A 25,777-nucleotide genomic window follows, 5' to 3' on the forward strand; every position below is an offset into this window, starting at 1 on the left:
GCGTGCTCCTATCAAGAAAGGCTACGAAATAGTCCGAAACATGTCGAGCTAAACTCGATTTAAAACGTAAGTTATCCGTTACAATATCATTTAATAAAGAGTGAATCTCACAGCAGTTTCATGTTCAAAACTTAGACATCCGTTGAACAAATTATATTATGTTCAATTGATGTTTATTCATAGAAAACTTTTTAAGATGAGTTCAAGTTTTTTGTGGCAAGACTCGTAAGCACTTACGTTAGCAGCTTTATGATATGGATTAATTATAGATAACCTTCATCATCATCATCATCATCATATAAGCCGCCCCTATGGACCTCCAGTTGCTTCAGTTGGAAGGGGTCTGCATCCATCTTGAACCCGTGGCTTTATCCAGGATAACCTTAAGTTACATTTAAAAAAACAGTAACATAACTAGTCGATTACTACACCATAAAAGTCAAAGATTTTCACGCTTTGTGCTGGATCCCTTAGCGCCATCTCGCGGTGAATAGCAAAACTATTTGAACGCGTGTTGCGCTTCTTTTATAATTATATCTTGGGTTAGATAGATGTCGTTAGTTATCTGATTCTTTCCTACGAAAAAAAAACTAGTTAACTACTAGTTTATATTGAAAATGTACAGTCAGCAGCAGAAGTAGACGAGCAGTTATGATGTTCAAAATGATCTAAATAATGTCTTATTACCTTGGCGGTAGAGACGTTATGTAGAACATTTTGAGCACTGTTGACCGTGCATCCACTTCTGCTGCTGACTGTACTACTTGCTTATATTTCATCACGCAAAAGGGCCCAAGTAATGTAATCAAATAAATAAAAGGCTGGCTAATAGTATAAAAACATTATTGTTATTACGTATTTTCGGTATTTACAAAGTTGTCACTTGAATCTCAAATAAAATCTTCTTTGAAGTTCAAAAATATAATTCAAACTTGAATGTGGTTATTAAATGAACAAAATGTTTTATTCAAACACATACTGTGTTTACTTTACAAAGTCACCCTAAATGTGAATTATAATATACCTAATAGTAAAACTAAAAAAAATTAAAATAAATAAAACAGTAAAAGTCTTTTGAAAATTACATTATTACCAATATAAAGTTCACAAATATTGTTATTCGTCACCTAACAAGATATATTATAGTAAGTAGGTACTTGAATGTGATTCTTACACAAAAGTGATTCAATAATTTATGTCTTTAAGTGCTTTTGAATAATTAAGTCTTAATCATAAATTCAGCAGGTTCTTCCTTATGTATTTACCTTAGAAAATGAGAGCCAACCTCTGAATTTATAATAATATTCATTTTAACTCTACAATACCATTACAAAGTAACTATTTTTTTATAACTTAAATAAACCTCCGTGTTTTAACACAACCCCTTTGCAAAATCATCTTTCGTTTAGCAGTATTTACGAAAACGACAGATTTGCCCGGTTCTAAGGACGCAAAAAAGTACGTTTTTGAAATATTAGAGCAAGTTCAATCAATAAATCAATATATAAATTTTCTGTACCTAAACGATATTTATGTGTACTGAATTTCGCATAACTAAAACCACTACTAGTATTTAGTTTTAGTCTAAGCGGCATTTTATTCCAATAAATTCGTTTGTGTTTAGGTACATAATATGGATGAAAATGCATCTATGAGTATCTAAAATCCTTTATATTAAAATGTAATTCCTAAGCCTTTGATGCTTTTGCTACTTTCTGTACCGTGTTTTCCATACTTCGGAAATATCTGTTCAAAGACTCAGATGTATTTTGAATAAGACTCAGCCCTAGTCTGTATTTGAATTCTATTAATCGCTTTAAAAACGTGAAAATACTATTTTCTTGATTCAAAGGGGATAGGTTATAACTTCGGGGTATATGGTAGGTTTTGGCCTCTGTGTACTTGATGAAGGAATCTTGATTTCAGACGCCGGCGATGTTGGAGGCATAGTTGAAGTGAGTTCTGATTTAAACTCAGTTGTAGTCTCAGTCATCATGTTTTTAAGTGTTGTTGTCTCTGTTTTTGCATCTTCATTTGTCTTCACTGATGCATCCACGGGGTTATTTGAAGAAAAAACTTCGTATACCCTAAAAGCTTTTGTTGTCGTATCTAATTCGTTGGACATATCTTGTTCTGTTGTCGTTTCTTGCTTGTTTTCATTGATAGGAAGTGTAGACACACTTTCGACGAATTCTGTTTTCTCACTGGTTACGGGAATATCAGTTGTAGTTTTTTCTTCAATTGTTGGATCTACAGATACAGCGTAAACTGGAATAACTTCCCTCAGTTCCGCTGTTTTATTTTCATTGGTGTTTGGGGTTGAAGATGTCGCAACTGGCACGTCCTTAACTGTAATGCCTAGAGCTTCATCGATTTCATTACTTAAAAAGACATCTTTATTTTTATCTTTTGCTGCTTTCAAAATTTCTTCAATAGAACCAGTAATGCTACGTTTTTGAAAAACCAAGCTTCTTTTCTTTCTGTTTAAATTTCTTGGCCCATGTTCGGGCACTACAGCAGGAGTAGCTGAATCCGACAATTCTTTAGGAACATTTCCTACCACAAATTTGTTATCAGCATTCTCAGTATCATCATCAGTATTTTCATCATATTTATGATCCTCCGGTTGTTCTGATTCGTTATTTGAACCTAAGTACATAGATGTTGGTGGATAAGTTACAGGACTGTTTGTAGTTTGATGTTCTCCGTAATACTGGCCTTCGAATGGATATACAGGTTTGAAGTCTGTGTCAACTGAGGGCTTAACACCATAAACAATGGCGTTAGATGACTCACCTCCATACGACGATATGCCTGAAGGGCCTGTCTGTGGGGCTGCGTAAATTGGCTCTACTGCTGGGTAAGAAGGAGTGTATGAAGTAGTGCCTTTGTCGTAAGCGTACTTGCTTTCTGTTGTGTAAACGTGTCTCGTCTCATATTGCTGTTGTGGATTATAATTGATGGGCTCAGGGTAAACAGCACCATGTGCTATTCCAGTCTTTTGTTGAGGGTAACGGACGTTATAATTGGGCTCATAACTACTAGTTGATACGTGACGATATCTTATATCTTGTTCTTTTTTCACGGGATAGGGGTTTCTGTTAACATGACTGGTTTGACCGGCGTAAGGATTTAGCTTATGCTTTGAGTGTGCAGGCATTCCAGCGAGAACAGTTCCAAGCATTTCTTCTTCAGCTTGTCCGTTTCCATCATTTGCGTATTCTTCTGCGTTATGCTTGTACAAGTCATCTTTTTTATCTACTTCGAAAGTCCTTCTTACTGGTGTTGCAAAAGGATAAAGGAAATAACTAGCCAATCCGACTAAACTTGCTAAACCTATTACGCCAACGCCTACGGATGGCATAACTTCTCTTGAGAAGTAATTGTAGATTTGTGTCGTGACGCCTGATACGTCAGTCGTAGGCTTCTTTGAAGGTTTGCTTGATTTTGTTTTATTACTAGTTTTTATTTCACTAACTTCAGTTTCAGGTTTGGGTTTTGATGTCTTGCGCTTTTTCGTCTTCTTTTTCTTGTTGGAGCTTCTTTTAGGTTTCTTGGTTGTGGTTGCTGGCGTACTAATTTCTAATTCAATTTCTTGCTCTTTTGGCTCCATCGGTAGTAAGGCTGATTCATTGAGCACGGTCGCTTCTGTAGTAGTACTACTAACTTTTTGTTTATTTTTGTTCTTTTTCTTAGTTGGTTTTGAAGTCACTGTTACAACAGGCAAGGTTGACGTGGCTTTGCTGGCAACTTCTTTTTTGGTAGTAGTAGGTTCAGTCGTAGAAACAACTGTAGTTGTTTTTAGTGTTGTAGTACGTTGTGTGGAAGGACTTTTGTTTTTTTGCACATTGGACAAAACGGTATCCTTGATTTTATTGTATACATTTTCGTTAATGGCTGACCCGCCTGCTACTAAATCCGATTTATTCGTGCTGCCAATAATAGGACGCTTAGCTACCGGAACTTTATTTATCGGCGGTCGTTTAGTTTTGTTTTTAGAAGGCGTTGGTTTTGCCTTTTTTGTACTTTCATCCACTTTAGTTGGCTCTGTAGAAGAAGATATATTATCCTTACCCATTGGGTTGCTAAGAAGAATCCACGTAGAAATACCTTCATTAGAAGTAGAAGATTCGTTTGACACGTCGGTCACTTTATTTTCAGATTCCAGTTCTTCCATCGTTACAGGCACAGCAACACCTACATGCGCGTTTTCAAGAGGTTCTTCTCCATTTTCGTTTCTTGTTTTTATTTTATGTTTAAGAGCCAATTGGTTTTTAAGTTTCGGAGGAATTCTAGTGTCAGCTACAATTGGAGCTTGTACTGATGAATTGGAGGGATTATCCAATAGTTGAGTTGCCACCATCTTGATAGAATCACCGATTCCTGCCTTATTCTTGACATCTCTAGAGGAGCTGTTAGTAGTCGCTTCTTTTATTGCTTCGTCTGGTATTTTTTGACTGGTTATCCTGAAAATGATAATTTGATCATATTAATAAAAAAAATCTTTGAAAAATCAAATAGTACTTTTCTGTTGTTATTAATTTTACGTTTTAAACTGTAATTCAGTTATAATTGCTATTTTGAATATATCAAAAATTCTTATTTTTATTTTTCATTATAAAAATGTACAAAAGAACATGATAAGAAAAAAACTAAATAAACCGCCCAGAACTATTAACTTAAAGCACATACAGGAATATTACAAATAATTTATACAAAAAACATGCTATATATATTTTTTATAATGATAAGACTATACATTTTGGTAGGTTTCATCTAGAATAAAACTCGAAAACACTTAATAAAGTAAAATTTATTTTAAAACAGCAAGAACACAATAATAACTCAATATTTCAAAGAAATATAAAACACATCAACAACAATATGTAATAAGTTTGCGTAATAGATAAATATAAATAAAATAACTATTGTTATTCTGTTTTAATCACGTAAACAACAGAAACACATATACACCTAAACATACATAGGAATGATATAAATAATGAGCATCTTATTGCTAAACTTAAAGGTAATTATTTCGTTTTTGCAAATAAATTCATGGATATGCACACATTACTTAATGGTCTATTTCAGAAACCTAGATACTAAAATGACAGTCTAAAATGTCAAATGTAAAAATAATGTGGCCAGCATAAAACGAACAGTGCCGCTCTATGATTTCGGTTTCCGATATAATTGTAAATAATCGGTAAAACGTGTATTTCATGATAGCAAAAATAACATTAAAGCATTAAATATTTTACTTTCTATTATGAAAATATAAATGCACTTTTACTATAAAGTGATAAAATCTAAGCACAGGTAAAAATACAGTGTTCTTTGATTAATTATACCTGCAGGGCTACTACGAAACTCGAAGTTCGTATCGTACCGTCCCTCTCGCTCTCGTATTAAATAGTATAAGTGTCAGAGGGACCGCACGACACGATCTTCGAGTTTCGAGTTTCGTAGTAGCCCTGCTGACAGTGTTCATCACTTTAGTGCCAACGTAAAAAGTCATAACACAGAGGGGCTACTACAAAACTGGAAAAACGAAGTTCGTATCGCACCGTCAGCGTCAGTGGTCAGGCAGGTCCCTACGAAGACCTATACCCCTATACTACGAAGTGCAAAACGCGAACTTTCGCTGATCGTCATTTAATACGCAAGTGAAAGGGGCGGTGCGATACGAACTTCGATTTTCGAGTTTCATAGTAGCCCCTCAGATATCACACAACGTCATTCATGTTTTTCGTATTCGAGATTCTTTACTTTACTCGTATTGTGATCGGATGTGTTCAGTGCGTTTTCTCGTGTTATGGTATGTGTGTTTTTATGGTAAGCATTGAGGAGGATCGTACTTAGAATGAAATTGAAACTTAAATATCAACATCTATAAAAAGTAGAAATATCTCCAAAACGGTCGCATTTTTATTAGACCCATTTTACCTTTTCTAGAATGTCCTAAGTGCCCTATATGTTAGTACGACACGGATCCGTTTATATCTTAATATTTTATACACATAACACTACTCGTACCTACAAAATCTTTTCATTTTTTTTATGAGACGCAAAAACAGGTAACACATGAAACGTCATTTTAGTATCTCGGTTTAAAAAACAGACCATAATATAAATATTTCAGGTAAAATAAAAGCACGATAATGTTATTTTAGTAGATAAACTTAATGATTATAATGACATACAGGCTGGAAAAACGAATGTGCTCTAGGAGAACTGCCTTAAATCCTTTAGTTAGCTCAATTCACTTAATAGAAACATATTTATTGCTCCTTTCAAAGATTTTCTAAAATTTGCTTGTTTGGCCCGGGAATCGATTTGAAAATAAAAAAAAAAACACTTTTATACTAAATTGAAAATACAAACTGAAATATAGATGCACAGAAAAACCAGAAACCAGTTTCTTTTTTCTGTGCATCTATAGTTCAGTTTGTATTTTCAATTTAGGTTTTACGGGATGACCGTAAAAGTAAAAATTTGGAATTGAAAAAAAAATACAAAAAGATTCCAAAAAAACAATCTTACTATTATACTAATCGATAGGATTATTAACTAAATTTAGAAAGTCTGAATGCAGTTTTGTTTGTTATTGAAAATAAAAGATTGTTTATTTTGAATAAAATAATCAAACTAAAGAGTTTAGGGCAGTTTCTCTCCAGAGCCCATATTTTTTTACATCCTGTATAGGTACCAATTAACAGTAATAAAAAAATATAAAATTGTTGGCACAGTTCATGTTATTATATCCTAAGTACATACTCATAGTCATTAGCTTTTTAGCTTTCATTTCTCAAGTAGTATTTTAACTCAAAAATTGAGTCCTACATCAAAAAATAATTTATTTATTCAGGCGCTTTGCAGTGGTCCGTATTCATTCAACTAAGATTTGTAATTTGTTTTCTATCTATAAATTGTATATTATTTGTTTATTATTTTATATTCTATTTCATATTTTGTATTTCCACTCTTTTTGTCATTTTTGTATGTATCATGGTGAGTCGAATAAACTTTTTCATTTTCATTTATTTGACACGTCGAGTCCAGGCCTCCCTTTTCTTTCGTTTACTCCTTCGATTATTATGCATATTTTTTTTATAGTTATTGTGTCGTAATTCTTTAGTTTTAGTTTTCATCCATTCTTTTAATTTAAAGAACAGAGTTGGTTTTACCGTATTTTCTTCGTTGCTGTTTTTTGGTATACGATATTTGTAATCTCTGTCTACGGGAAAAGTGTTTAATTGCCATGCTTTTACATCATTGTCCCACTGCCATTGTGGTTGAAAGACATGTATAACTTTAGGTGCCTCCCTGGCAAATGGTAAACTACTGAAAAATGATGCTACACCGTAAGCTGCGGCAAATATCATAGCTATAGGGGAAAAAAAGAAAGACAATAACCCGAAATTGAATGGATTCAATGACACTAACCAACTCAGTGCACTCAATGAGGGACGAAAGAAATCTACAAATCCAGAAAACGAAAAAAGATCGTCTAAATCACTACCTGGCCTACTAGGTTTGTGTAATGCTGCTAAATTTGTACTTGGTGAACCAAATCCGCCTGCTTCAGGTGAATCAGAGAGTATTTCTTCATTAGCTGCATTATAATTTGTTAATTCAGTCCCTTCTATAGACGCGCTATCAGCCTGCTCCTCGTCATCTTCCTCAGATTCAAAATAATCATTAGCTTGAGTACTTTCTGCTTCTGAGTCGTCTATGTCACCAAACGCATTTGGAAATAAATTTTCCGTATCTTCTTCATCAGACTCTATTACAACGTTTTTGTTTACTACGTTTGTATTAACAGCTATGTTCAAATCAGGACAAGCTTCTTTGCCTTGCCCTTGAAAAGTGTTGTTTAGAGTAAGAAATATTGTAGGACACTCGTCAGGCGACGCAGCGTACTCTTCCGGTCGTATTACAATCCTATCTGTATATGCAGTTGACGGTGGAAAAGTAGTGACCTCAAAATTATGGTACGGGTATTGAACATTATTGTGCACTGAGTTTTGATAATCATATTGATTTTTGATGGGTCTTTTTGTTTGAACAGGTTTTTTTGTTGTTCTTCGATTAAAGTTTTGAAAGCTGGGTTGATGCCAAGGTTGAGGGTTACCGACATTTGTAATTATAGGCGTGGGCATAGGTGTAGAAAAAATATAAGTGGGCCTAGAACTTGGAAACGGGTATCTATCAACTATTTGTACGTTACTTGAGTATACTTGAGTTTCCTCGGAGTATTCCGGTTTAGGTTTATATCTATTGTTTAGTAATTTGTTATAAAGTTTATTTAGGTTTTGATATTTATTACCTTTTTCAGAAGCTTCTGTAGAAAAATCATTATTGAAATCAGCACTAGCATCAGTAACATATGAATTTTCGAAAGGGGTTACGACCTCATTAGATGTTGTTGTTTCTGAATTGAAATCGAAATCTTCGTATTTAGCTTTGTCTCTCCATTTAGTGACGATCTTCCGAATTGGAGGTTTCTTTAGTTTCATAGGTGTGGGTTCTGACACTTTTAAGTTGTTTTTGTGGTTTGCAATTTTTACCTTATTTCTCGTGTTTTTGATTAGTGTTGAAACCGAATCATGTTTTTTTCTAAGCTCGTTACTTTTATTTTTACTAGAAACTAAACGGCTCTTTCTCGATGACCAAGTATTATTTTCATTGTTTGGGTTTAAATAAAAATAAGTGTTTTGTAAGCTTTTTGTGATTCTAGACTGAAATGTGAAATTAGTTTCATTTTTATTATCCAAAATCTTAGTATTAGAAAAAGAATTATTTACAAAACTAATGACTATGGGTGACTTAAATCGATTTAATTGTTCATTACTTCTAAATCTATACCTTTGTGGATTTTCTGTTGTTTGTACATTATTTGTTGGTGAAATGCTAACTGGAGAAGACCCTTCTTGAGGTCTGGAGTGAACAAACTGACATGAAACAACTACTAATAAAACTAAAGTCCACTTTAAACACACACTTTTTCTTCGCGTCATGGTGTTCGTATCGAAAATTACCTGGAAAGAAAAAAAGAATATTAGTCACAAGAAACAAATAATTGAAAAAAATAAGAGCTCACGAATTCCTACTAGTTTCATTCTGCTCCATAATATTTTGTCATATATAACGTTACCTATTCGGGGCCAGTCATAGAACAGGAAATTGATTTTAAAGATGAATAGAGTCTATTATTTGGCTTTGGAAATTACGGGAATAAATTTACAACTATAAAGGTCACAACTTTAGAATCCATTATAAACAGATTATAGTATCAAAATGACAATAAAATGAAGGAGCACACGTTATAAAATAAAGGAAACGAGAAAAACTATTCCGTTAGTCTGTCGTTAGCCGTATACAAGTATACCGTTACATCGTGGGATTCCACTGCATACGTAATGACGCTTCGGCCTACAACAATTTAAATAATTTTATTTAAATTTAACCCACATTTAAAATTCCATGAATTGTGAGAATTAATTGTTTGTGTTTAACTGTCAAATTTGAAGCTATATTTAATATGCAGGCTATGCCAGAACGGGAAATGTCATCGTGCTTAAAGACATTCTATGATGTTTTAACATCCCTTACAGTATAATATGTCCAAGTTTATTTTGTCTTTTTTGAGATAATTATGATGGCAACTGTTTAAAATGTATGAAACGAAATTAAAATACAAATTCATACATTTCCTGATGCTTCTATAGATGATTTAATTCATGTGAGTTTTTATTGATTAATAGAACATTCGGTGAGCAAAAAGTATTGCATTATTAGTTTTATTGAAAGTCCGTTTTGAAGTCATAAAATAGAGGATACACGTTCATAATTAACTAATTGTTTTCGTCTATCTGCTTACTTTAATAAGGCTTACGAGTAAATGCTTACATGATTATTTTGTTTTATTAGTTCACAAGTAAAATTAGTTTCTACCAATCGCATCTAAGATTACACTGTACCTACTCAAAAATTAGTATGATCAACGCAGGATTCTTCAAGAAGAGCAATTTCAACAGATCTTGGCCTAGCACAAAGAAATCGTAAAGAGAACTTTTTTCTCGGATACAGCTTTTACCTAGCTACCGCGTAATCCACTCAACAAAAACAGATTCACTTTGTTTGTTTTACATTGACGACTTCATATTACACCGTCGAAAATTTTCTTTGGAAAGAACTCAATGGTCGTCAATCGAGAGTCCTAAGCGACGATTTCGTGCGGCGTAAGAATATGTCCAATTTAGATAGATCCTTAGGGGGGTTTAGCTTGGCTTGTATGTGGGCTCTATCTTTAGTAGGTATGGGAAGGTTGAACGACCGTGCGGCCCTGACCGCCAACTGGTTCGTGCGTGGTTGTTTGTGTATAGCATTACTGACCTCAATAGCTAAAACAGGCTTTTTGGGTTTATGGTCCGTTAGTGTGACAGCCGTTAAGGCTAATTGGTCATATTTTTTATCCACTTATTGAAAATTGTCGCCTATTGATGCACTTCTTAATGATTCGATAATTCTCACCTATTACGAGTAGTTTGGGTCGGTTGACTAGTTAGATATTACATAATAAAGCTGAGTTAGCGCATCCTCACCATTACTTTTATGTTAATTTACTTTAGCTAGTTTTTAGAACTTAGTTTCATCTTTTTTTATAAATATACTATTATCCTACCAGGTACCTAAAAGGTTTTTCTGCATATTGTCATTGTCAATACAATCACCCAATGTTTTCTGTTCGTGAAGCATCCAAGATTAACCAACAACAATGTTTACGATCATGACTCATTGATTCACCACTACCTTTCTCTTTTCATTTTATTTATGTCATAATCATAATTCTCATCACGACTGTCAACTTTAGTATCGTGTGGGAATAGTCCTTCTTAAAAAAATGAAAAATACCATGTCGTTTAACTTTGAAATAACAACTTAGCTTTTTAAAGATCACGTAATCGCCTGTTTCCTTTACATCACTAATTATGATGTGCCTAAGATCTCAACGTTTTCCTGTAACGGTGGTGCTTGGCAATAACATTCAAGTACTTAATTGCAGCATGCAGTGCATTCACACTCCCGGTGTATGTTGTAAGTGTTGCTAGAGTAATACTCGTTTATTTTTCATATATTTACTAGAGTTTACCCGCGGCTTCGCACGCGTAAACTATTCGATCTGGTAGTTACAATTGAATTTGTTACAAAATTCCTGTGGGAAATCCCAAAATTTATATCGTAATCTTCATTGAGGTGTTGTGTTAAGAACAACTATCCCGTGGGAATATTGGAATAAAAGTAGCCTATGTGTTACTTCAGACATCCAGCTATCTACATACCAAATTTCATGACTCTAAGCCCAGCGTAATCTAGCGCGCGGCAATGAATGGGTAAAGAGCTTTACAGACTGAAATGCAGGATAATGAATAGATTTCTTTTTCCTTGAATGGCAACACTGGCATAGATAATAGATCGCTCGTTTTTGGCTCGAAATTCGAACTTGTGATTTTATTTTGCTTAATATACAAAATGTACACACCCAATATCATATTTTCTCAAGTTTTTCGCGATTCCCAAGGTGAATCGAATTGCTTTAAAATTCCAGAGAAATAATGCGTTGTTTGGGAGAAACGTGTCAAAATGGTGTTGTAGAGCGCCATCCTGCTCTTTCTCGTTTTTTTTGTCCCGTTCTGGCGGTTCACTTTTATATTATAGATTTTTTGTTTTAAATAAAATTTTAGTTTTGACGACTTTTAGTAGAAAGCTAACTTAATTAAAATTGTTATTTTTGTGACATGATTATTTCATTTCATAGTTTTTTTTATTTATGGTAATATTTTGACAATATCTGTATTAATTTAATTTGAATTTCTGGTCTGGTCTGACATGCGGCGGTTTATTTGACTGTTTGTGTACCTTACCTTGTGTTACTAACCATTTTGTTATTTTTTATTTTAATTCTTGTAACTTGATATATTTTTATTTATTGTTAATTAAAACTAAGAATTGTTTCATTTTTTTATTGATTTTCTTTTTGAATATATTAAAAAAATAATGCATGTAAATTATTTTTTAAGAATTGAAATATTATATATTATGCCAATACTTTGTTAACTGCTAGAAATTAAAAGGCTTTTTTTATTTTTTATTTATTTATGAACTTGATATTTATTATTTAATAAATTATGATTTATTGAATCAGGCTTTACTCTGCGGTCCCGTACATCGCTTTTGCGGGTTTGCGGGTGAGCAAAGTAATTGTTTAAGTTCATTATTAACTTATATATTTTTTAATTGAAATGTAAATTAAGCAAAAAAAAATAAACGTAAAAATAAACTTTTCTTGATAATGCGGAAACATATCGCTTAGTTGAGACTTAATAAATCAAACAGTGAGTGTATGAAAATCGCTGTCGCCTATACTTTGCACGCACAGCCGCAGTCGATCATTATGTTAATAATGTAACTGCAGCGTGTGCGCATCGGAATGCGTTCTCGTTTGCAGTTCGAAGCTATCTGTTTTAATTTCTCGAATAAATACTAGAAAAGTTCCGCAGTAAATGTTTACTTAGAAATTATCAACGATCTTACAAAATACATTGATTTTGGTGATACTTTTTAAGTTAAGGGAAAAATATAAATGCATCCCGTGTACTGTCGTGGTTTCTTTTATCTTTACAAGGAAGGAGATTTAATGATACGATGATGATGACACTTCCTATTTATTACTTAATTTTGACAAATGAACACTGAAATAAACGTAAAATAAATAAATTGTGTAAAGCCGCGACCACACCGCTCCTTAAAAAACGGTGACGGGACGGAATCGCAGTGACCACAGACGTTATATCGAGATAAACGAAAAGAGCGCTTTAAACTGTATGATAACCTACCGTGTCGAATTTTTCGTACCTACGATGACGTCACGAGCGAGATTTAGTGATGGGAAATAAAGACCGCACGGTACCGATTCAAAGGCGCGCGGAACCGATTCAAAGGCGTGCCGCCGCGACTCGAGCGGCGGCTTTTTCAAAGCGCATCGCGCATTTAGGTCGGACAAAACTTTGACCGTGGATCAAACTTTTTACACGCAAGGTAGGTAAACTCTTAAGGTCTATCTCGATATAAGGTCTGTGGCAGTGACGCATCGTATCCGCACCGTTTTTATTGCATGCTCTACACACCGCTGCTCAAAATACACAGACGGTGCGAAATCGCAGTGACGTGCTGCTTTTGAGCAGCGGTGTGGAGGGCATGCGATAAAAACGGTGCGCATACGATGCGTCACTGCGATTGCGTACCGTCACCATTTTTAAGCAGCGGTGTGGCCGCTCCTTAAATCAATGACGCAGTAAATTCAATAACTGATAAAAAGAAATCCGACATTATACATGATAATTTTTAATCTGAGATCAAATATCATTTTTTTATTCAGTAAGTAATTGATAGCAATCATATTGAAGCAGTGTATGAAATCAATCTTTTTTTTAATAACTTATTGTACAAATTTATTGTTACCGTACTTAGGTTTTAATTAGACCATGGAGCTTACAACCCCAATCAAAAGCTTATTATTTAACGTGCGAGTAATAACTTCATCATCATCATTATTATTACTTTTGTGTAATATTCCATATTATTATATCTGATTTATTGTAATTAATTAAATTGTGATAAATTAATTACCCATTGGGGTAAATGCGTGAGACTAATTAAATTCAATTTTGACTGGTTATTTGTATTTCTCAACTTCTGATCAACGACTAAAAATCGTCTTTTCGTGTCGATCAAAAAATTCTTCACCACCCTTAATTAATATTATGCTCTCAGTTGTGCGGCTTAATACATTATAGACTCTATTTTTCATAAATTGTATTGTATTGCATAAACTCTATATTGTACATAAAACACACGAAAATAACAGTTAACAAAGCAAAGTACAAAGTACAATGGCGAACTTATTCCTTAAAATAAATCCTTATCCTTATAAATAATTGTGATTACTGATTATCATGTTGAAAAATCAAAAAAGCTGACTTTTTTTTTACTGTTAAAAATTATAAAGCACTTAATCGACCACATTAGAAACAAATGACTATTTTAAACAACATTTTTCCTCTCTCGTCGGTCGAATATCAGTAGTGAATTTCTATAACGACTTTCTTGGGAAAATAGTGTGATGTTTTAACCATTTTTCCACACATCAGTGTTGGAGTCTGAGTACGGTTGACAACAGAGGGCGCTGCTGCCCACTCACACTCCCTTGGAGGCCTTTTACGACACCCACGGGATGACATAGGTCTGTCATATTTAAAAAACCAGGCACGCATACTAAATATCAATCAACTATGTACAGTCACCAGCATTAATATCTACCACAGCGGAGCGTGCAAAAATATCTGACACGTCCTTCCGGCCCCAGAAATAGAGTTGTATCAATGAACTAAAAGAATTTCCTTGCTCACCCGCGACCTTACGATAGCTAAGCTCATGCAAAATATGCGTGTTTATGCAGTTCCTCCACCTCCACACTGTAAGAACACACACAAATCACACAAACCCATGTATCACCACCACTACACTACACTGACACGTTTCGAACTCAACCAGAGCTCATCTTCAGAGCGACACAACCATACACCGTCCGGAGTTGACGCAACTAAAAACAAACAGTTCTAACATGTTGATAACTAAGGTTAACACGTGAGAGTTTCATTCTTACATAAAAGCATAGCTGTGTTAGCATTCCTCCATAAGGTTGTTGACTACTAACTGTTAATTGACCTAAATAAACTAATTTCTGCATAAAGCTTAGCTATCGTAAGGTCGCGGGTGAGCAAGGAAATTCTTTTAGTTCATTGATATGGTCCTCCGCAAGTAACGCCTGATTCAATAAATTAGAGTTGTATCAGATATTTATGCACGCTTGTTGTGTCAGATATATTGGTGCTGGTGACTGAACAGGTACCGTAGAGCATTACAGCAATGCTATCACACATACACTTAATACGCACTGTGGACGACAATGGTTGTCAATTTGCGTGCAATACTTGGTTCATCGCAGACGGAAACGCTTTCCAATTTATGTCACTTTACGCATCAAGACGCTACAACTTCATACTTTAATTCTACTGTATCATCACTACTTTTATTACTTCGCGATAGAGTTGCTGTTTGAGGAATTTTACTTCTGTTGGTTTAAATTGATGGTTTCAAGTTGAATGCATGTTTTTTTTTGTTTCCTGTTGTTAGTTAAGTCATTGATTTTGTAACAGTATGGTGGAGTACCATAATGTCAAAACATAATGACTGTATTGCTAGTTTTAATTATATAATCTGACTAAGTATACTTTGATCCCTTAAAAGCTTTTAAAACTTTTCAGAAATAATTTCTACAAGACCGAGGGTGTATATCTTTAGCATGCGCCACCTTGATCGAAACCTCAGGAGCTCACATAGAAAATGTGTTAAGTAATTAACCGTGATTTATTTAAAACTGTAACTTAAACTATGGTCGAAAATTCGCTTAACTCAAAAGTGTGATGCTCTTAAACTGTTTATTACAGAAAGGTAAACAAACTCAATATTTACATGAAATATTTAAGGTGTGTAGCATATTAGCACAACTATGCTAATAAAAGTAACAGTGAAACCCGACGTCATAGCACATTTTATCGTTGTAGTGAAAATAAGAAAAGGACAAACAATATTAACTGTAGGAACCATAACATCTAAAAACGGTGTTATCTTAATTACTAAAATATCACTACCAATTTTAGCACTGTAAATAAATTGACAATAGAAATTGAAGATTAAGATGTAGGTAGTTATAATAAGTTGACATAACTGGCCTTGGTCTAGCAAAATAAATGCAAGGTCTAGATGCGGGTGAAAGTATACTTGCAACTATCTGATAACCTTAAACTGAAGAACTAGTTAATTCAACGCACTCACTGTATGGACTAAATCTATCAAAACTTTATTTCTATGCATCGGTTGCTTTCCGTCTTACTCGTACTAAGCTTTGTTTGTTTATGCGTTCCAATTTTTTTGACCTGTATTTTATCTCGAACAATTTTCAAGGCGTTTCTAGATCTAAATTTGTACATTTCTTTGATTCCAATTACAGATAAGTGTTCATAAACTTTTGCATTTTTAATGTCTTCAATTTGCATTTTTCTTTTGTTTTTGTTTATCACTATCTTCAAATCAATTCCTAAACGTTTCCCAGCAATAATATTATGTCAAGCGTGATCGTTTATTAGAACTGTGTCACGTCATTGTCTCAAGCAAGAACCCGTTAGCACGCACTGATCGGTATTTGGCACACTTTGCCTTAAATAAATGGGTACTTTTGTTCCATGACCGACTCGTGGGCTGAAAGGATGGCTGTTTTGTTTGTACTGTCCTGACAAACATTTTCTCTCAGCATCACATTGTATACTCGCTAATGTATGGGCATGACTTGTACTAGAGAAAGGATTCCACAATCAAAAGCTCATAACTAAAAATCATTTGTACGTGTACGGAAGTTTGAACAGTAACAAAAAATAACCTTTTTTGAAGTAAAACAAGAAACTTATAATAATTTTTCTACACAAACAACTGAAAATAATATCTGCTGCATTAATTAGACTGACATTGATTAGTTTTTTGTATCGATACTCTTAATCATTTGGTGAAAGCTAATGCAACATAATAAACTCTCAACGTGTAGGTAGACAATGTTATAATAGTCGCAGGTCTTTATTATAATGTACAGTATGTATTCATAATCCGTTGCGTCACTAACTCCTAACACCATTATGAAATTTAATGCTTAATCCACCTGATCCAACACAATTTCAGTTAAAACCCAAAAACACAAAATCATCGCCATACATTTATACGAATTGATAAATCGTGCAATGAAGACGCAAAATGCCAGTAATGATCCGTGATGAAACAGTATTTCCTCAAAAATTCAATTAGATCGTGGCAATAGAAAGAACATATCGACATTGTGAGCAATAGCGGTTAGGGATGATGAAATGCAGAAGTGCCTACATAATGTACTATCACTTTTGGTGTACGCACTGGTCAATAGGGTCAATATGTTAGATCGGTTAATACTAGATTTTAACATCCTGTTGTGAAACTTTTTTACAAGCAACGCCAATTTATTCTATCATATATTAACTAACTAAAATTATATTTATTAATCATTCATGAGCTTGATTATTAACTGTTTTCAATTGATTGGTCACTTAAAAAGCTTTATTAGAAACTTAATTTCCAGCAGGAAAAATTGGGAGACTTTGGCTTTTATTTAACTTAGAACTTTCGGAGGTAAGTAGTGGTTTCAAAATTTGCATAACATGTTTTGACCATAAAATGCCAAACTTATGTAACATCGGTGTCAGGTACAATAATCTGGTAGTAAATTCCGGCTAGGATCACCTCCGCACGACAAAACTCTATAACGTTTAATGGCATCGACTTGAAACCTATAAGGATATGTAAATGTATGACAATGCAAGTTCAGTCAACAAAAAATTCAGTTAGCAAAAATTGTTGCATTTTCAAATGCAATTTGTAACAACAACTTAATTGTACAAGTTTGATCGCTACGCTGCCTGCTCTAAATTGTCTTCCACCCCTCGTACATACCTATTCTAAGTCAGAAACTAAGATTGTTCTGGTCAAGGTATCCATGCTTCAGCAATATCAATAGACCTTCATTGTAATAGTATGCAGATAGGTGAAAGTGCCCTGTGCATTCTGCTAACTTGTTAGCTCTACAGTGTTGTGTTTCCACGCAGTTCTAGAATTAAGGTTACTCTCTCTAGGGCGTTCAAGGGTTACTTTCATTTATTATTAATAGTGAATAGAAGCGATGTAAACTATACTAACAGGTACCTGTGTTAAATAAGGTATAGTGTAGTTTTTAGGGTTCCGTAGCCAAAATGACAAAAAAACGGAACCCTTATAGTTTCGCCATATCTGTCTGTCTGTCTATCCGTCCGCGGCTTTTCTCAGGGTCTACCAATGCTAGAAAGCTGACATTTTGCACGAATATGACATTTTTGCATGATCTGACCAAATAATACAATAAAAAAAATTTTTTACAGTACCTCCCGTAGGTACACGTAAATTGGGAGTGTTTTTTTTTTTTCTCATCCAATCTTGTAGTGTGGGGTATCGTTAGATAGGTCTTTTATAACCATTAGTGGGTTGCAAAAACGATTTTTCGATTCAGTGATTTTTTTTGCAAAATATTCAACTTTAAAGTGCAAATTTTCATTTAAATCGAGTGTCGTCGTCCCCTCTCTTAAATTTAAACCAGTGGGTGGAAATTTAAAAAAAAAATCAAGATGGTAGTAAGAATATCAAACTTACAACGAAAACTATAACGGTTAAGTTTTCTTGAGAACTATTAGTAGTTTAAGAGTAAATAGCAGCCTAAGGTGTAAAATATACCTAAACTAGGAATATTCCGCACAAAATACGAAATCCTTAGAAGAATATTACTTATTTTTTTCGTAATAGCTACGGAACCCTATTTCGGGCGTATCCGACCCGCTCTTGGCCGGTTTTAAAGTGAAAAATATTTGGAACCGAAAGAAGTTCAAGAGATGATTTTGAACATGAAACTACCGTGAGACTCACTCATATTATATATAATGACCCGGATAACTCACGTCTTAAATCGAGTTTAGCTCGACATGTTTCGGGCTAATCCGTAGCCCTTCGTCTTCGGAGCAACGCGACTCAGCGGCTGCTGCAACACGCGCACACCGACTCGATTTAAGACGTGAGTTATCCGGGTCATTATATTGAATAAGATATGATTTCTTAATGCAAGGAAATAACCAATGATAGTTTAAGTATTAGAGAATAATAAGATTAATTGTGACTACTAGACCTATTTAAAATTATAATATAACAATAACTATGAAATTAAATAAAACTATCCTAAACTTAAAATACTTAGATAAAATAAAAATAAAACCTAAAACTAAAATAAATTACTTAAAGGGTACCATTTAGGCAAGGTCCCGAAGATGCTGGCAGCGTATCCTTTTTGAATAGCCAAGCTAATTCTTCGGTCTCCTGTGACGTCTACTAACCTTTTCGAAATTTCGTTAACAAGGTATAAAGCGATAAGAACAAGGGTCTCAGCACCGAATGGGACAAAGCCGTATTAGGTGCCAAGACCCCTAGATATATATATTTGGATAATTTTTGTGACTACTTAGGTACTGTGGAAGTATAGAGTAGGTAGATAGGTCTTTACCCAGCCGTGGAATACTGTATCAGTCTAGTTAAAATTAATCTAAATCTATCTAATACCTTAAAACGAGCATTTTTTCTATATATAATCTAATCAGAATCTCGGAAAGATTGATGAATGTAGAGGAAGCGAGAGTTGTCTGCCAGAATCGTAGCAAGTGGAAGGATGTAGTCTCTGCCTACCCCGTTGGGAAGGAGGCGTGATTTTATGTATGTATGTATGTAGAATCTCGGAAACGGCTCCAACGATTACGATGAAATTTGGCATGCAGGGGTTTTCGGGGGTGACAAATCGATCTAGTTTCGTCATCTGGGAAAACGCTTATTATCGAGTTTTAGCTCGAGCAAAGCTCGGTCGCCAAAGCATAATGATTTAGTTGCACTATTCTCCGTATGTTTGTCCGTTTGTCACAGGACTGTATCTTTTCAAACGTAATAGATTAACACGTTTTAGTATTAATACCTGAAGACTAAGCCGTGGTGGCCTAGTGGTTTGACCTATCGCCTCTCAAACAGAGGGTCGTGGGTTCAAACCCCGGCTCGCACCTCTGAGTTTTTCGAAATTCATGTGCGGAATTACATTTGAAATTTACCACGAGCTTTGCGGTGAAGGAAAACATCGTGAGGAAACCTGCACGAACCTGCGAAGCAATTCAATGGTGCGTGTGAAGTTCCCAATCCGCACTGGGCCCGCGTGGGAACTATGGCCCAAGCCCTCTTGTTCTGAGAGGAGGCCTGTGCCCAGCAGTGGGACGTATATAGGCTGGGATGATGATGATGATGACCTGAAGACATCGCTTTTAATAAACAACGTAATGGTACCTACATCAGCTGTGTACCGTTACTGATCCGCTACTCAAGCTTGAAACTTCTGGTTTATATCGGTAAATAAATATAACTCTTATGTTTATAAATAACATTCCTCACAATTTCTTACTTATTTTACATGACTTATAATCGTCAGCTGAACCGTTTAATTTTATAGTTTTTTCAAATGTGCCTCACGGGAGCTTAAGTTCCATTCATATATCTCATCTCTCCTATTAATTGTTTTTGAGAAGTCTGGTACATATTAACAAATTAGTAGTAGATGAAATTTAATATGAAGATAGCTGGATATCTAGAATAGCACATAGGCATCGCAATATTCATACGGGATTAGGATATTAATATCTACACAGTGGTTGTTTTTCATACGACGTAAATCCTAATATAATGATATATTTTTTGCTGCCAGATCTAACAATAAAGGCGAAGATCCACCAATAATGTGTGAGGATGTGTTACGAGGGATGTGTTTTTCATTAACCAATAGAAACGCTTCATTTACACATTCTCGCATAGCACATCTCTGGTGGAAACAGCTAAGCGGAGCGAGGCGAGGTAAATGAAGCGTTTCTATTGGTTGATGAAAAACATATTCTTCACAACACATCCTCGTTCATCTCTAGTGGAGGCGCTGCTTAAGTCTACTCATTACCACGGCTGTTGTATTGAGACCATAACCTAATCTAACCAACTTAAAAAAAATTGAAAACCCACTATGTAATTTCAAAATTCGATATCTCAAAAACGGGTCAACCGATTCCAATGACTTAGCTTAGAACCAACGCAAGAGAACTTTAATCACGAAAAAAAAACACTTGAGAGCTCTGCTCCTTTTGGGAGCTCTGGTGCCACAGACAGACAGAAAACTTATAACACTTCTATTCTTGTGTCGGGGGTTGCGTAAAAATAACTACGTATACCACTAAGTATACTAATGTTATGACAAAATTATAGTTGTAGTCCAAAACAATCATCTCATTACGACTTCATGGTGTTATAATAAAATTGGTTATCATTGTACTTCTCTGCTTTTCAAACGACCTCAAATATCGGTAACCGTGAAGTTATATATTTTATGGCATTTAATGATTATTACACCTGATCAGTGTTAAATGACACGCTTCGTGCTTTTAATTGCGTGTCAATGAACGAAATTGGTATCGCAAATTAATAATAAGTTATGTCGTGGTTTGGGAAGCTATTCGATGTATGTTGATAAGTAATTGTATTACTTGTAATTAGGCGTTAGAGAATATAATTTCTACGGAATGTAGATTACCAATTTATACAAATACATAGCAAGCCAACGAACGTACATAAATGAGGTTTTTAATGAGGTTTAATGTAATATTTATAGAACACATTCAATTTGTATCTTTGTTTATTTATGATTAAATTTTTAAATTGAGTACCTGTTTAAGGGATCAGGATAAAATATATTTTTTCTTTTGGTAAGTTAAATCGTTAATATCGTTATATCGAAGTAAATTACGCCAAATAACATGTATGTTTTCAAAACTAGGTTCAATTACAATGCACCCTACATTTTATTTACAAAAAAAAATTCAGTGCTTTAATTTTGAAATGTAATTTAAGTGTAGTCTAAAAAAACATTATGTATAATATTTTTCAGCGTATTTTTAGCATTTAAAATTTCGGCAGGTACTCATTTTCACAATGTGATTTTTGACAAATTAATGTACCAACAAATAAAAAATAATAATATTATTTACGAAAACTTTAATCAGTTTACACTACAGTTATCAGTTTGACTAGCTATTGCCGCGATCTGCTTCGAACTATCTCTATCTGTTTACATTGAATTGGTGTCAATAAATTACATATTTGACATCTTATATAATATTTTAACGAAAAGAGTTTACATTCACATACATCAATTATTACTAATCACTTTGATCTTCAATACAAATTCGAATAAATAAACTAACTAAACTAAACGAATTGTAAGCCAATTTTTTTTACGATGGACTAACAAACATCCAAACTTTAATACTTATATAATTAGTAGGGATACTGAACAACACATCAAAATGTGAGCACCGTTAAAAAAACGCCAAGTATAAGGTAAAAAAATTAAACTCACCGTTTTAAATTGAAAATACGTCGGAACACACGCGCGCGCGCACACGCAAGCGGAGTGACTGCGGCTGCGCAGCCGAACGGTACGCCGTGCCACTTACCGGCACGCTAGCTGTCTATTTGGACCCGGGTCCACATCACTGCCGTGCCCGGTTTTAGAGTAGGATGGACCCATATCTTCCCGTCACGTCCCGGCATCCCAGCCTACATACGTCCCACTGCTGGGCACAGGCTCCTCTCAGAATGAGTGGGCTTGGGCCGTAGTTCCCACGCGGGCCCAGTGCGGAATGGGAACTTCACACACACCATTGCATTGCTTCGCAGATTGTGCAGGTTTCCTCACGATAATTATGTTATCCTTCATCGTAAAGATCGTGGTAAATTTCAAATGCAATTTCGCACATGAATTTGGAAAGAGTCAGAGGTGCCAGCCGGGGTTTGAACCATTGAGAGGCCATAGGTCAAACCAATAGGCCACCAGCTTTTTCACGTCCCGTCAGACACTAAAACCCTATTTTTACGATGCAAGAACCTGCATGCGCGTTGCGTTACATTGCGGACTCTTGAGGGACAATGAATTCAGCGAGCAAACAAATTCCGCAAACCGGAAGTTCCCGAGTGGCGAATGCGAAACGAAAGACGAAGCGTTGGCAGGCCTCCCACCAGGTGGACTGACGACATCGTGAGAATTGGCGGGCAACCGGTGGATGCAAGTGGCGAGTTGTCGTTCATTGTGGCGCTCTAAAGAGGCCTTTGTTCAGGCAGTGGACTTCTTCCGGCTGATGATGATGTTAATAAAACAAATACCTCAATGTAGTGGAATTTTGCATGCAAATTCTCGTATATCCCATTAAACACACACAAACATCACGCCTGTATTCCCAAATGGGGTAGGCAAAGCACACGACACGTTACCGCTTCAGAGCCACTTTTAGCAATTTTAGGTTTAAAGTTTGACAAAAAAGGTACAATAGTGACAGGTTGCTAGCCTGTCGCCTACGGTATACCTTAACCTATATCCTTTGTCGTCTCTTACGACATCTACGGAAGAAATGGAGAGGTGTAATTCTAACCCGCCATCACACGGGGAAAAACAATGAGCAAGAGTGGGCAATGGGGGATTAAACAATGGGCTTAAGGGGCTTACCCCTGTTTCACCATCAATTGATTAAATTTATTTGACTGATAAATGTGATGCCGTCTCTGTTTGTTGTGTTCGAATAGACGGACACGGCATCACATTTATCCGGCAAATAAAACTAATCAATGGGTGGTGAAACAGTCCCTTAATACAAAAGTAGGCAGCAGCACTATTTATTCTTAGTTTAACCACAGAATATATAATAGTACTAACGTACAGAATCGCCACGCTCCGCCACGTACACGTACCGGTTCGAGTTACCCCACCCCTCAAGCGCAGTACCCTTAGTGTAAGTTTTCGGTTACAAAATACGTCTCGATGTCGTCCGCGTTAAAATCTCAATTTGTATGGAAACACGAACATCGCAAACGTTCCGCTAGAGGCGCTGTTCGTGTTTGCATACAAATTGAGATTTTAACGCGAACGCGATCGAGACGTATTTTGTAACCGAAAACTTACACTAAGGGCACAGATTGCAGGAAAACCGCAGGAAAGCAGTCGGGTGCGCAACGCGATAAATGTCGGCCGCGCGGCACTATGTTCGGGTGCAATAATGTAGCGAAATGCGAAATGGTGAAATTATCGCAAATAATACATGAAATAACTACCTACAGTCTAATTCGTTTAAGTTTGTAGTCGTATATCAATTTTAATTGAAAATAATTATGAATACACAGACAGACACATTTTAGCAGGTTTAAATTAATAGATAACATCAACGATTACATTTTATTTGCACATATCTAAGTACCTATATGTCATTGGTAGTACTTATAGTACCAGGGGTTTGGGATAGTCAGCCCGGTGTATCTTACGCACACATAGAAGCGTGTACAGACGTCGTCGTGCTTATGTAGATTCAAGAACGCGTATTTTGTACGTCGTGGCCGCCGTGTGCTTGTGCACCCTGGTCGCGCTCAAACGTCAAATGTCATCATCATCATCATCATCATCTCAGCCGTAGGACGTCCACTGTTGGACAAAGGCCTCAACCAACCTCCAGTTGCACGGCTTTAGCTCATCCGTGCATCTCGTTGGTGGACATCCAACGCTACGCTGACCCATCCGCGGTCCCTACTAAAAGGGTGTAAATAAAAACACAAATCCATCCGTAATGCGCACATTTGCCGAAGAACCATAGTCATTGACGTAGCTCAAGGAATATGTAAGTTGAAGTGGCAATAGGAGGACCACATCGCTCGAAGAACAAATAACCGTTGAGGAGAAAGTCTTCGAATAGACCGGAAGGCAAAGCGTAGACAGGCCTCCCTCCCTGGGTGGACTGGACATCGCAAAAGTTGCGTGTGACCCGTGGATGCAAGTGGTGGTTTGGTTGCCATTCACTATGGCGTTTTAACCTCCTAACGCCCAAGTCAACATTTTGATATGAACATCAAACTTTATGTCACTTATGATAGTTTGAAGTTCAAATTACAATAAGTCCTTTATAAAGAAGGCCTTTGTTGGACAGTGAAAGTATTTCGACTGATGATGATACTGATGATAGAAAAAATACAACCGAATTACCTACACTTTATTTGAAGTTGGTAATTTCCTAGATTTAAAAATTTTGTCACGCATGAACTGCCAGGTAGCTACCTACCTACACTTTGAACATCTATCAATGTACGGAAACATAATAACTACAATTATAAAATTAAAAACTTTAACTGGTAACGTTCAGTCAAACTAATTAAACCGCCCATTCATTTTAAAATAACTTAATATGACATATTCATATCCGTACTACCTACGCGGGAATAACTTGCGTCTAAAATCGTTAGTTTATAGGGCAGCGATTATAAATTTTGACATTTTCTTCTAAATCCATTTTTTTATGTTTCATTGGATAGGTATTTAAGAGAATTCTATTCAAATCAATTATTTTTTTATAGTTTTCCTATTATTTTATATCAAGAAAAATACGAGTATCTATGCCTTACATTTTTTTATTGTAAAGGTTGCCTGGAAGAGATCATCCTGAAGCGATAAGGCCGCCTTTTGTTTAGCTTGGATTTTCTCTGTATGAACCTCCGTTTTTTGTACATACTGCTTATAATATTGAGGTGTTCAATAAATGTGTGTTTTCTAAGAATTAACTATCTATAGATCGTCATCTCATGCATGCGTTACGAAACCATTTTATTACCTACTCTAATAAATAAAAGTAAAAGGCTTACCTATTTACTTAAGAAAAAAAATGTTAATTGGTATTAGAGTGAGAAATTTATACTTGGATTAAACCTCTTCTAAGTTCTATGCAGTACAGTTTAAAAAAAATAACAGCTTTAGTAGAGACACCTGTTAGCAAGCAGCAGAACGAAAAGACAAGCCGCGGAGCCCAAGTAGGTTACTGGCGCGTGCAAACATAAATATAGCTTTCAGTTTCGTCTACTACACGTAAGATGGCGCTGTATCAAGAGTGCT

General features: G+C 35.3%; 2 protein-coding genes across 2 annotated transcripts; both read right to left on the reverse strand.

Annotated features, from left to right (window-relative positions):
- Positions 1–826: 826 nt before the first annotated feature.
- On the reverse strand, positions 827–22,295 carry LOC141429789 (uncharacterized). Its single transcript, XM_074090330.1, is given in 4 exon segments — positions 827–1,849; positions 1,852–4,466; positions 8,872–9,044; positions 22,214–22,295. Coding segments are annotated over 3 exon segments (2,928 nt in total). The 5' UTR covers positions 9,024–9,044; positions 22,214–22,295; the 3' UTR covers positions 827–1,688.
- LOC141429790 (uncharacterized) lies at positions 5,657–8,864 on the reverse strand. Its single transcript, XM_074090331.1, has one exon. The coding sequence runs from the start codon at positions 8,520–8,522 to the stop codon at positions 7,044–7,046; it is 1,479 nt and encodes a 492-aa protein (XP_073946432.1). The 5' UTR covers positions 8,523–8,864; the 3' UTR covers positions 5,657–7,043.
- Positions 22,296–25,777: the final 3,482 nt, after the last annotated feature.

Source organism: Choristoneura fumiferana, chromosome 7, assembly GCF_025370935.1.
Source record: "Choristoneura fumiferana chromosome 7, NRCan_CFum_1, whole genome shotgun sequence".
Taxonomy (NCBI): domain Eukaryota; kingdom Metazoa; phylum Arthropoda; class Insecta; order Lepidoptera; family Tortricidae; genus Choristoneura; species Choristoneura fumiferana.

What these genes read in the sequence shown, in the direction of transcription:
- LOC141429790 (XM_074090331.1), bottom strand. Translation starts at nt 8,522, where the DNA reads ATGAAACTAAAGAAACCTCCAATTCGGAAGATCGTCACTAAATGGAGA.